The sequence below is a fragment of the Anopheles nili genome, chromosome 2 (assembly GCF_943737925.1).
Source record: "Anopheles nili chromosome 2, idAnoNiliSN_F5_01, whole genome shotgun sequence".
Lineage (NCBI taxonomy): Eukaryota > Metazoa > Arthropoda > Insecta > Diptera > Culicidae > Anopheles > Anopheles nili.
This window is the reverse complement of record NC_071291.1, coordinates 64,041,844-64,053,275: the sequence shown is the minus strand read 5'-3', so window position 1 is coordinate 64,053,275 and position 11,432 is coordinate 64,041,844. Positions and strand designations below refer to the sequence as shown.

The 11,432-nt window shown below is 50.6% G+C and overlaps 3 protein-coding genes and 1 pseudogene across 3 annotated transcripts; 1 reads left to right on the top strand and 3 right to left on the bottom strand.

Annotated features, from left to right (window-relative positions):
- Positions 1-1,321: 1,321 nt before the first annotated feature.
- Positions 1,322-2,462, bottom strand: LOC128728198 (uncharacterized; annotated as a pseudogene).
- An 815-nt stretch (positions 2,463-3,277) lies between these two features.
- On the bottom strand, positions 3,278-5,326 carry LOC128720142 (peroxidase-like). Its single transcript, XM_053813788.1, has 3 exons — positions 4,921-5,326; positions 4,048-4,798; positions 3,278-3,974 (listed from the first exon to the last, which is right to left on the bottom strand). The coding sequence occupies exons 1-3, from the start codon at positions 5,324-5,326 to the stop codon at positions 3,278-3,280; spliced, it is 1,854 nt and encodes a 617-aa protein (XP_053669763.1).
- Positions 5,327-6,150: 824 nt separating this feature from the next.
- LOC128728182 (peroxidase-like) lies at positions 6,151-8,272 on the bottom strand. The gene is made up of 3 exons (XM_053821858.1): positions 8,002-8,272; positions 7,200-7,941; positions 6,151-7,137 (listed from the first exon to the last, which is right to left on the bottom strand). Exons 1-3 carry the CDS (start codon positions 8,270-8,272, stop codon positions 6,441-6,443), a joined length of 1,710 nt encoding a protein of 569 aa, XP_053677833.1. The 3' UTR covers positions 6,151-6,440.
- Positions 8,273-9,583: 1,311 nt separating this feature from the next.
- LOC128720509 (glutamic acid-rich protein-like) lies at positions 9,584-10,904 on the top strand. The gene is made up of 2 exons (XM_053814182.1): positions 9,584-9,987; positions 10,073-10,904. The coding sequence occupies exons 1-2, from the start codon at positions 9,584-9,586 to the stop codon at positions 10,770-10,772; spliced, it is 1,104 nt and encodes a 367-aa protein (XP_053670157.1). The 3' UTR covers positions 10,773-10,904.
- Positions 10,905-11,432: the final 528 nt, after the last annotated feature.

Sequence of the window (11,432 nt, the reverse complement as noted above, 5' to 3'; positions counted from 1 at the left end):
ACGAAACACTCGACATCCGTCGTGTACGAGGGAACTGCACGACACGAGGCAAGGTGGTGTGCAATTTACAGCGGAGTTCATTAAAAAACCATACGATATGATTTGTGACACACAGTCGATACGGCCGCGCCATTCGTTCGTATGTCCTCGCTGGCGCGACCTCCACTGCACGCTAATGTATCGTGCAAGCGCCAGGATGGGTGGATATCAAAAGGAAAATCCCATTATGGCTGTTTAAAGTGACAGCGGATCGAGCAGCACCGGTGGTGCACGTGAATTGTGAGTAATGACGGTCCCAGACACGTGATACTGCCGCACGTAAAGGAAAAGGATACGATTTTAGCAGAATTATGCGACATATCAAAGCCTACTTGTGTTTTGTGAGCTCATCTTGGAGTTTTTTACACCATCGATGCAAATAAGCTAGAAAAAGAAAAAATCACACAAATTGTGATCAATTTAAAATGCGAGATCAATCACCAGAATTCTCGGTATAATTATTCAACTCGATCGATTTCAGTACGCCGTATGTCAAGCGGACCATTTCAAAGCTATTTCAACGCTAATTTTCATTTCCTCGAAAGCATCTAACCACATTTCACTGGAATCCCATTAGTCTGCATAAAACATGGCCACGATATGCCAACGGTCCTTGCTAGTTTCCACTCCGATACCATCAACCCCATGGTCCTTTAGCAAAAAGCAAAAAAAAAGCAGCACTCGGCTCAGAAAACACTCCACGCTCGATTAGCCCGCAAGCAATCAGAAACCGAGGACATTTTGTAATGCATCCCGCCACACACCGGCGACATCCTTCGCCGGGCATTATATCACAAAACGCAACAGGGAATGCGCATAAAAGCGTATTGTAGCGATAATTGCTCAGACATGAACTGGGAAGCAGGTGGGTTGCGCAAAAATGGACGGTAGCATCGATAATGGCACTATCGACTAAATCAGCGCTGATGCACTCGATTACGATGCGGTGTGTAATAAATAATTAGCCATAAAAATTTAACCATTGTCGTCGGGACCGTGGGCCACTAAATTAGCACGCGCCCACGCGCAGATACCGGCCCTCGAAAAGGGCGAATGTGGCGCAATACGAACCTGCCCCCCCGGTGGAAAAAAGAAAACGATCGCACACAACATAAATTGTGCCCGCGACTCTGCTCGTCGCATGTGCATAAATAAATGCATTACGTCGCCCGGAAACGCCATGTTGTTTTATTATCGATGGCTTTTACAGCCATCCCGTCCGCGGAGGACATGCGAGGCAGGCGCAGCAATGGGTAAGGCAAAAATGCAATTATGCCATTAATTACCGGCATGAGGATTTAATGGACAGTCGGGAAACAGGCCCGTCGCGTGCACTTTGATATGCGTGTGGGGCGGATCCGGACGCACTACCGGCTGCTTCATGCCGTCGACGAGATGATGATACGCCACCGACCAGTGACACTCCAGGCCGGCTTTCGCTGCCAGTCGCGAGCTGTGGAGAGTTAAAAATAATCGAGAGAATGGTGGAAAAATGTTTAAAAAAAAACACCTACTGGGTGGTGCAATGAAAAGGACGAAATGCAGCCTTTCAGGACCCTCTCACTCACCTGTACTCGCACGTGCAGTTCATCCGCGCAAACTGGTACCCCAAATCGCGCGCCAGTTGAAGCGAATGAAGCGTCAGATGGAAGCCAACGCCTTGCCGCTGTGAATCGGCTGCCGTTGCAAGGAACGCTATCTAAAACGCAAGGACAGTAAGGATGCAGTTTTGCGTATGATTTTGTGTGGGCGCAAAGCGTGAGAGCGCTTTCTGTCTCACCTCGAACAGACAACGCGTGCAAAAGTGCTGATGCAGGCCCGGTTCCGATGCGACGATGGACCAGATGTAAAGCAGCTTACGGAGCTGGTTGCAACGCGTCCGGTCCGCACGCTCGATCAGCCGCTTTCCATCCCAGCTGCAGCTTCGGCGGCTTATCGCGACACCCACGATCCGGTCCGGGCCGTCTCCATCGGCCATCGCGAGCAGTGTGAAGCTGTCACGCAGCAGCTCGCGTACATACTCGAGCAACGCATTGTGGCCGGGCATGTCGCTGACGTTCAGCGAGCGCAGCACTGGCTCATGACGCAGCAGGTGCTGCTGCACGAACTGTACGATTTCCGGTGCGTCCTGATGGTGGGCCAACCGGACGCGACACGGGCAGGCACGCTGAAACGAAATAAAGAGAGCGAGAAAGCGAGAACGGAGCGTAGAGTGTCAGCAAAAAAAAAAAAGAAACGCCACTGTCAGGCGAATTATGCAAAGCCGGGTGCGTACTTACGAGGGCCGTTAATGCACTCTCCACGTGGCTATGCTGGCCACCGGTTTCGGAGTTTCCCGCAACGATGAGCGGCCTCACGGAACGGTTCAATTTGAGGTCCGAAAGCAGCGACGACCAACGAAAATTTTGTATCCTACGCAGCATGTTCGCCAGTGACAGGTCGACAATCGCAATGGTTGCTACGATGCGATGTGTTTGCCCATTGGATTTGGCAAACTCACGGTTGCGAACACAATATCGACCGGATGGGACCACTGTTTGCGAGGAAAGTTTGCCGTTTCGATTGTCCGGCCGTGCGTATCTGTAACGTTTAATTAATGAAAATGTTGCTCTCGATGTGCGCTTCGTAATCGTGTTTGTATCGATGCATGCAGAGGCTGCTGCATGAAGTCAATAGCAAATTATGATGTATTTTATGATCATTTCCCATGTTTTGAATACAATACTCTGTACGAATATTTTAGAAGCAATATTTATAATGCAACATCGGATTTTACTGCTCCATTTTTCCTGGTTTTTAAATTATGCCAAGGTGTATAGATACTTTTTAAATTACGCCCAAAAGTATGCAATTTGATAACATTTAGCTGATCGTTGCATTGATGCTTTTACATTTTAATCAGCATATTAAAATGTGTACAAATTGTGAGCACACTATCATTTCTCACCGTCATCATCTCATCCCCAAAGCTAGTCTATTTGAGCTTCACAAAAATCGATTCTTCGCTTAGTACAGCTGCATGCAGACGGTACCGTTGTAACACCACATTTACATTTCATCCCAGCGGGCGATTTCCGAAACATTCTCACCATCTCTCTACCATAGTCCCCATTACGGACCGGCTAGCCATCGGTCGTTCGCTTTCCCAAATCGCATCATCAGCGAAACGCAAACATATTCGGCAAATAATCCAATTTCAGCGCCACCGATCCCGGATACGGCCAGCATCTCGCATGTGCTAGCGTTCTCGCCACGCTTCCAGCTGAACTGCGGGCAGTTCCGAGCACGGTACCGGTGGGTTCGTCTCATCAGCCAGGAAGAACGCGTTCCGTTGCATTCTCGCGAGTCCCTCGGTGTTGTCGCACAACAACCGCGCTATCGAAGCCTTCCGCAGCTCACGCAGTTGCGCCCCAGAGAACACGTTGCCGTTCTCGAAGAAAAACCTATCGCCGGTTCGTGTCCGCCGGAACTGCTTGAGCAGGATGTGCAGGAACGTGGGACCAACCGTTGCTTCTGGGTGGTGCGTTTCAAGGGCCCCAGCCACGGCTAGCTCGACATCCTCAACGGTGTCATACCACTGAGCGAGCTCGTCTACTTTGGCCGGTGGAATGATGCCATGTAGATCCTCCCAGCTGTTCGCACGCTCGAAACCACACAGCTCCCGGTAGTCGTTGTAACTCGCCAGTCCGTGGTCTCGTGCCCTGTGGATATCGATCGCTTTCAGATCAGCACCGTACGCGTTCGCATTCCGGAAGAGATAATGTTTAGCCTCCGGCGTCAGGTGTTCGTTAGCGGAATCGTGAGGTTGTCTGACCATACCCCGCGTCAGCAGCTCTCGATTGTTCTGGACCTCCAGTACTCCAGGACGGCGCAACCAGTCTGAGAGCCGAATCGATCCACTCTTCGCGCGATGTTCCGGTGAATCAACGTTCAAGCTACATGACGAAATAAAGGCAACACAGCGTTAGATCCAAACGTTTCGATAAGCTCCCTTAGGATATACTCAACTCCAGCTCACCCACGATCATGTTGTGGAAGTACCGAAACGCCGCTGTTCCGAAGGCGTTGCTCACGGTCGGGTCCTCCAGGGAGTTGTAGTCCCCGACATAGTTCCCGTCAGCTGTGGAGACCTCATCGTGTAGCAGCCCGTGTTCGAGCATATTCTCCCGTCCCATATAAATAGGCAGCCAGTCGTTGTACACCACCGACTGATATTTCGCGATGTTGATGGCACGAGCCTCCTGGAACAACCGTTCATCATCCCAGCAGGGATTCAACTCCGAGAGCACTCCCGCAAGACGGTTGTGTTCGAGAAGGTGTACGATCTGCAAAATCGCAAGATGAGGGCTTTGATTGGAACGCAAATCCCCAGTCAGGTAGCAGACGTCTGAGTCATGTCTCATCTGACAGAGATGACTCGCGTTGGGGTTGTGAGGTGGCCAATCCTGCCCTCCACGATGTTCGACAGTCATGAGACCCCCGCGGTGTTCCCGAAGGCTTGCCGTCTGTTCTGCACTGTTTCCATACACGATGGACAGATCGAGAAAGGCCGTCACCGAAGACAGCTGTTCCGCAACGCCGTAGTTCGTCACACACGGATGCTCGAGGGTGGTTTTGGTTCGGAGCATGCTCATGCATTCGATGCCCCCGATTGGCAGGATCGGATCATCCGTGGGAACTTCCAGTGGCATGCAGCGTTCTGGCAGTTGATCCGGAGCTCGAATCTTTTTCCCATTTGGACAGCACTTCACACCGAACACTGGGGGTGGGTTTTAGACGGAAAAAAGGATATTTTCAAAAAGGATATCTTGAGATCTCTTTCGTCAGTGGCTGCTCAGAGATCGGCCAATGACCACAGTTCCCAGGATCGATTCTTCTTACCATCTGCAGTGAAACTCATGTCGTGTGCCACCAGCTGCCCGAACTGCATGTTTATGATGGTGCTTCGATTATCCTCTCCTTCGGTTTCACCAAACAGTGCCATCGACAGCTGACGTGCATTAGGCATCGACCTCCCAGAAGACATTCGGGACGGTTCGGACACTCCATCGGCGTACTTCGCCGGCAGGAGTCGCTTATATGGCCGATAAGGCGTTCCATACAGCGGGTTGTACAGACTGTTGCACGATCCGTCCGCACTTCGGTAAGGCGTGTTGCCCTCATCACACGAGGCCACGATCGGACAAATGGCCGCGACCCTCCGAACGAAGGAGCACGCTGCGAAAATGCAACATACCACCGAAAGCCGCTTACACTTCATTACACCACAAACGTTGATCGATTGCATACATTCAGGCGCACACGTGTTCCTACATCAAAATCACTCGCTGCAGCTCGAACGCAACGATTTGCAACACCCCATCTAAGGTACGCACACGCGCAACCGGTGGCCACACAAATTATGCTGCACAATATTTACAGCGTTATAATTTATACCCACACGCAGCCGCGAACAACGGTGCGCGCCCGATGGAGAAGGCGGCCGATATTGCGGACGTGTCTAATATCAACCGGGAGGAAAAATGTAATTGATACCCATTGCTTTTATGCGCACAACAAAGCAGCTAATGTGACGCTGATACGATAAATGGCTGGTGGCACGCGTTGTTAAAACCTCCCCCTGGTGGGGTGGAATTTGTGGTTGGTCCGTTGCAGTTTTGCGTTGCACTGCCGTTTTGACGGAAGCCACATGGTCGGTGTTGAATGCACCGGCTCGTTACTGCCGTTACGGACCGAACAATACGCAAACATCCACCATTACGACGGGCCCGTTGTTCGCACTCAACAATACGCCCGGTAAACTGTAAATATCAACCGAATCAGGCTCTATTAGCGCCTGTGAACGGGTGGGGATGGACCTGTTTGAATTACTTAGAAAATATTGCCACCCATTTTGTGTGGTCCGCCATTGTTTCGGTGTGCTTTCTCGATGACACGGGTCGCTCGTGCACTGATCGCGCTGATTGATGGCAAGCGGTCCGCCTGAGTCGCGGCAACAAATGGCACGATGACCACCGCCTGCTTTGTAAAGGACGCTTATTTTAACCGGACTGTTTCGATGGTGACGGCAATTAGCAACTCACGGCCTACTGGCAGCAGGTCTCTGTTTAATTATGATGCTGCAAGGCAAAACGAAGTGATTTATTTGAGCGGGCGTTCGAAAATTACGTACAAATGAGGGGTGATAAACTCCAACTGCATTGGAATAATATCAGGTGTATTCAAATAATGCCGTCAGTTGAGCTGACTTGATTATTAGGCATTCAGCATCAGAAAAATGGTACAAATTTATCCTCGCAAAAGCAGTCCTTAATGAATACCTATTATGAATTTAATGAAACATTGTACTTGACTTCTTAGTTTGTTTGTAGGCTCGTAAAAAAGTGATAAATTATCACATCCTAGGCATCTGGTTTCGTGCTGCGCCATCGAATCAGATTGACCTCTGGCAGCTGAGCGCATGGTTCAACGGGATTCTGCTCACTCACGAGGAAGAACGCCTTCTGTTGAATCTCCGCCAGACCCTCTGTGTTGTCACAAAGCACTCGTGCCATCGAAGCTTTCCGTAACTCGAACAACTGCCGTGACGTGAACGTGTTTCCGTTCTCAAAGAAAAATCGATCACCAACTCGCGTTCGTCGGAACTGATCCAACAGAATGCAGCTGAACGTTTCCCCAGCCATTCCATCACCAGTGGGACGTTCAAGTGCTCCAGCTACCGATAACTCGACGTCCTCCACGGCACCATACTGGTCGGGTAGATGTCGTGCTGCAGTGGGTCGAAGCAGATCATCAAAATCAGCCCAGCTAACGCGTGGAAGGCCACAGTGTGCCCGGAAGTCGTTGTAATTGGCCAGTCCGTGATCTCGTGCCCGTTGGATGTCGATTGCTTTTAGATCCACACCCAAAGGACGATCGTGTCGGAATAGGAAGTGCTTCACCTCGGGTGAGAGGTGTCTGTTTGCGCGATCATGCGGTTGAGTCGCCATGCCACGTGTTAACGCCTGGAAGTTGTCGCCCTGCTCTAACACCGAGGGTTTATCGATCCAATCAGACAGTCGGATCGCACCAGTTGGTTGCATCGATTCCGCTACCAAGCTGGAAAAGTAGCACGCATTAGATCACTCTAAGTGGTTCTTTCTTCTACGTCCTCAACCTACTCAAGATGGCCCGCGATCAAGTTGTGGAAAAACCGGAAAGCAGCCGTAGCGAAAGCGTTACTCACGGTCGGATCCACCTCAGGATCGTAGTCCCTTACGACGTCAGGAGTTTGTAAGCTCGGCAACACACCCGCAGCTTGCATGTTCTCACGCCCGAGGTAAATCGGCAACCACTCATCGTACACGATCGATTGATACTGTGCGATGTTGATGCGACGTGCCTCCTGAAACAATCGCTCATCATCCCAGGTAGGGTTCAGCTCCGAAAGCACCGTAGCTAGTCGATTGTGCTCGAGCAAAAACGCCCGATGAAGCAGCGTCAAATGAGGGCTTTGGTTGGAGCGTACATCTCCGGTCAGATAGCACGGTTCATTTGGATTCTCCAACTGACACGTGCTGCTGCCGTTGGGATGGTTCGGAGGCCATTGCGTGCCTTGTCGAACCTCGATTGCCATCTGACCTGTGCTTCGAACACGCAAACTGTTGGCCTGTTCAAGCGAGTTTCCATACACAACCGATAGATCCAGGAAAGCGGTGACTGAGGAGAGTTGTTGAGCCGCTGATGAGGTCGTCTCCACGCAAGGATCCTCAAGGGTGGTTTGCGTTCGCACCAGGTTCATACACTCGATACCTTCTTCACTCATCACTGGATCGTCCTCGGGCACCTCGATCGGGAAACACCTTGAAAATGCTAGCTGTTTTGGAACCATTTTACCATCCACGCAGCATTCGATCCCATCAGCTAAACGAAAGAGCATTAGCTTGAGCCAACGAAGATACTATCAAGAACCGTTTAACTCACCCCCGGAGGTGAAACTGAGATCGTGCGCCACAAACTGCCCAAACTGCATGCTGACAAGCGTGTTCCTTGGATGCTCAATCTCCGTCTCACCGAAAAGGTTCATCGAAAGCTTCCGAGCGTTTGGCAGCGATGACCCCGATTGAGCGTGGGCTGGTTCGGATACATCGTCGGCGTAGTTAGCAGCCACCAGCCGCTTATAAGGCCGGTTCGCTGACCCCCAACGAGGATGCAACGGGTTGTTACACGATCCATCCAGCTGGTAGTACTTCATCACGGTGCAGATTGGTTCCGGTGGGCATTCTGCTTGAAAGCTTCCTACCAAAAAGCTCAACACGAACATTAAATGCCTAACGGAAGGTCCCATTCTGAGCGCGTGTCAATCGTGAATTTAAAAGCAAAAAGCTCCCCAATCCAAACCACCCTGCCTGGCGCAATGTCTCCACCAATGAGACAATGGCAGTAGCAAAAAAAAAATGGGGGACAGCAGCGCAAATCGGTAACTGAATTTGGTTGCACTTCACGCATCACATTTTATACCGTACCGTGCGGTTTGCAAAACTATTGTGAAGCATTTGGTCGAGGGTAAAAAGAAAAACGAATGGTTGTTATCGCTGCCGTTTTCTTATCACCGCATCGATGCATTCCGCGCATCGCACCGCCTTTATTGGAAGGTGTTTCGTGGTGTATCGTCCTCCAGAACGGTTGGTGTTGTGGCTTGGGTCAAGTGGTCACTAATCGGCCTTATCGGAGCTGCCGGTCGAGATGAGCGACAATGTCGTGGATGGTTTCTAATCAGTGACGGAAGCAAATCTGTGCCAAATATTGGTTAAGGTACGAGGTCAATACGCACGGGATTCCCTTTAACAGGTGTTTGGGATTCACGCTCTCCAACGGTGACCTAACTCTGTAAAATGTTGTCTCTATTCATTTCTGTCCCTTGGCATTTTTTCCTCAATTTAGTTCAAAGTAACATCCTAACCGCTGTTCAGCCACTAATTTACGACGCATCGTGTCATTGCGTTTAGCGCTTGCTACCCACGGTACAATGTATCACTTTATGGGCAAAAATAGCGGTTCCATTCGACCAGGAATGTGTCACATTTCTTGCACGGACGCTGTGGAAATATTCCCGAGCACACGGGAATTTCTCCACCCACAGCGAACGCACAGATGCCCGGTACCAGGCGCGACACAATTCGATACCGTTCCGGCCACACCACGGTTCCAGCTGAGTGGGTATGTTGGTTAGTCGTCGTTGCCACCGTCGATTACTGACCGACGCGTCGGTCGGTCGAGTTGGGTTTCGCGGCTACTACCTGGGGACACGGTGCAAGTTTCGTTGCGTTGCACAATTTTCTTTTGCACCCCCGGTTTTTTGGGGGCGAGCGTTTGAGCCCCTTCTACCGACCAATCACAGAACCGCACGCTATAAATCATTGTCTACCGGGCGGGATAGCTTACATTTGCATACGGTGCGTTCGTTAAGGAGCAGAGCAAGCAAACCTTCGGGAAGATCGCAGGATCGGTCAGTTGTGGAATCGGTATTTGTGTGTGTGCTTGTGTGTGTGTGGTGCAAGTGATCATGTGTCGAGTGGAGCTTTTCGTTCTGGCGGTGGCGATTGTGGTGGAGTGTACCGGGTTGCACATGTACCCGGAGATATTCGAGACGTCCCGGTTCCTGCGAAGGCGTCCTTTGGCATTAAAAAGCGTCTCACCTCGCTCCGACGATGACCAGCACTCGGACGGTGGGTTTAAGGACGGTGAGGTGGGCTTCGTGCGGTCAAGCAGTGAATCGGGAACGGGTGGATTTCGGCACCGGGAAAATTTCCACAAAAAAGACGGCAACAAATTCGGGCACGAACGGCAGACGGGTTTTGGTGAGTCGAAACGAGCCGGTGATGAGTTGGGAGCCGACCACGGCAAGCTGGTAGTCGACACGCACCACTACAGGCCTGAACCGATGTACGAAGTGACCGAGGAGCAGAGGTAGGTGGTACGGATGCCCCATTAGAGAGAAAAAAGCTCTAATCAAGCCCCGTGCGTTCGTTCGTTCGTTCGTTTTTTATTGCAGCGACATCGACAATCCGGACAAACACAAGAAGTACGGCATGGCATCGTCAATGGGGAGTAAACCGGTGAAAAAACCCACCACCGGCAAACGGACGACGGTGGTGTCGAAGTCCTCGTCCAAACCCGCGAAGGGAAAATCACAGCAAACGAAGGACCACTCTGGCTTCGAATCGATTGTGTACCACGAGAACGAACGCGACAGCTCGGAGCATGGGTACGGTGTGAAGAAAACCGTCGGAAAGCTCCCAAAACAGGCGGATCAACGGAAACCCGCCAAACAAGTGGCCCACGACGAGCTGGACGATGAGAGTGAGGACCGTGATATCGGGCTGGAGTCGGACGACGAGTACGACGGTGAGGCGGAGAGTGATTCCGGTCGGGAGTCCGATTTCGCGGACAACTACGATGCGGTTCGGTTCGACGTTGACTTCGAGCGGTCGTTTGGGAGTGGGGAAACCGGTGAAGACGAGGGAACGGGGGGTGATGGGCGAACGGCGGGACGGAAGAATCAGGAGCAGGACTACGATTATGATGCTGAAGTCGACCGGGATGAGGTGGACGAATCGGCCAATGAGGATAAGTACCGGGGCGATGAGGATGACGATGAGGATGGCGAACATGAGGAAGCCGAGAAGGGTGGTGACGATCGGCAGTACGAGTACGCGAGTGAGGCAGATGGAGACGCCACGGATGACTACTGAGTTTGGGGGTGGCTTCGCGACTACCCTTGAATGAGGCCCGTTACCGAGATACCTCGAATCGAAGTGCAAATAATCGCGTTAATAAAGCGAACGATACTACTAATCGTAATATGAATGTGTACGCTTAATAAAGCTCACGACGCTTACCGTGTAATCTTGTCCTATTCCCCTAGCTTTAAATATAATGGCATTCTTATCTATTTTGTTTTGGTGGCACTTGTTGATATCAGAATTCGATTCCGAATTACTTAAAAAGCATGCCATGTTTATGAGCATTATCATCTTAAAATCCTCAGACTACTGTTGAAGTGTTATACAACCTATCAGCATATTTTTTCTGCTCTACTGAATGCTTATCATCTAAGTTTAATCAAGTCCTTAAACACCGGTAAGATCGCCACTTCAACTCACCCCTTTAATCGATTCCAACGATCGTAAAAAGCTTTGTCGAAAAAAAGCTGTGGCATGAACACACGATCGCTAAGTTCATTTCGAAAGCTCGCTAGCAAAAGCTTTCGGTAAGCTTTTTCATTTGATTCCAATGAAAGCATTTCGTTGCGATCTCGCGTAACAAATGCAGGGGTAGGCAGCTTAAATAAGAAACAGAGAATGTAACGTTGGTTTACTCTGAACTCTTTCCAAAGCAGTGTTCTGAAATTT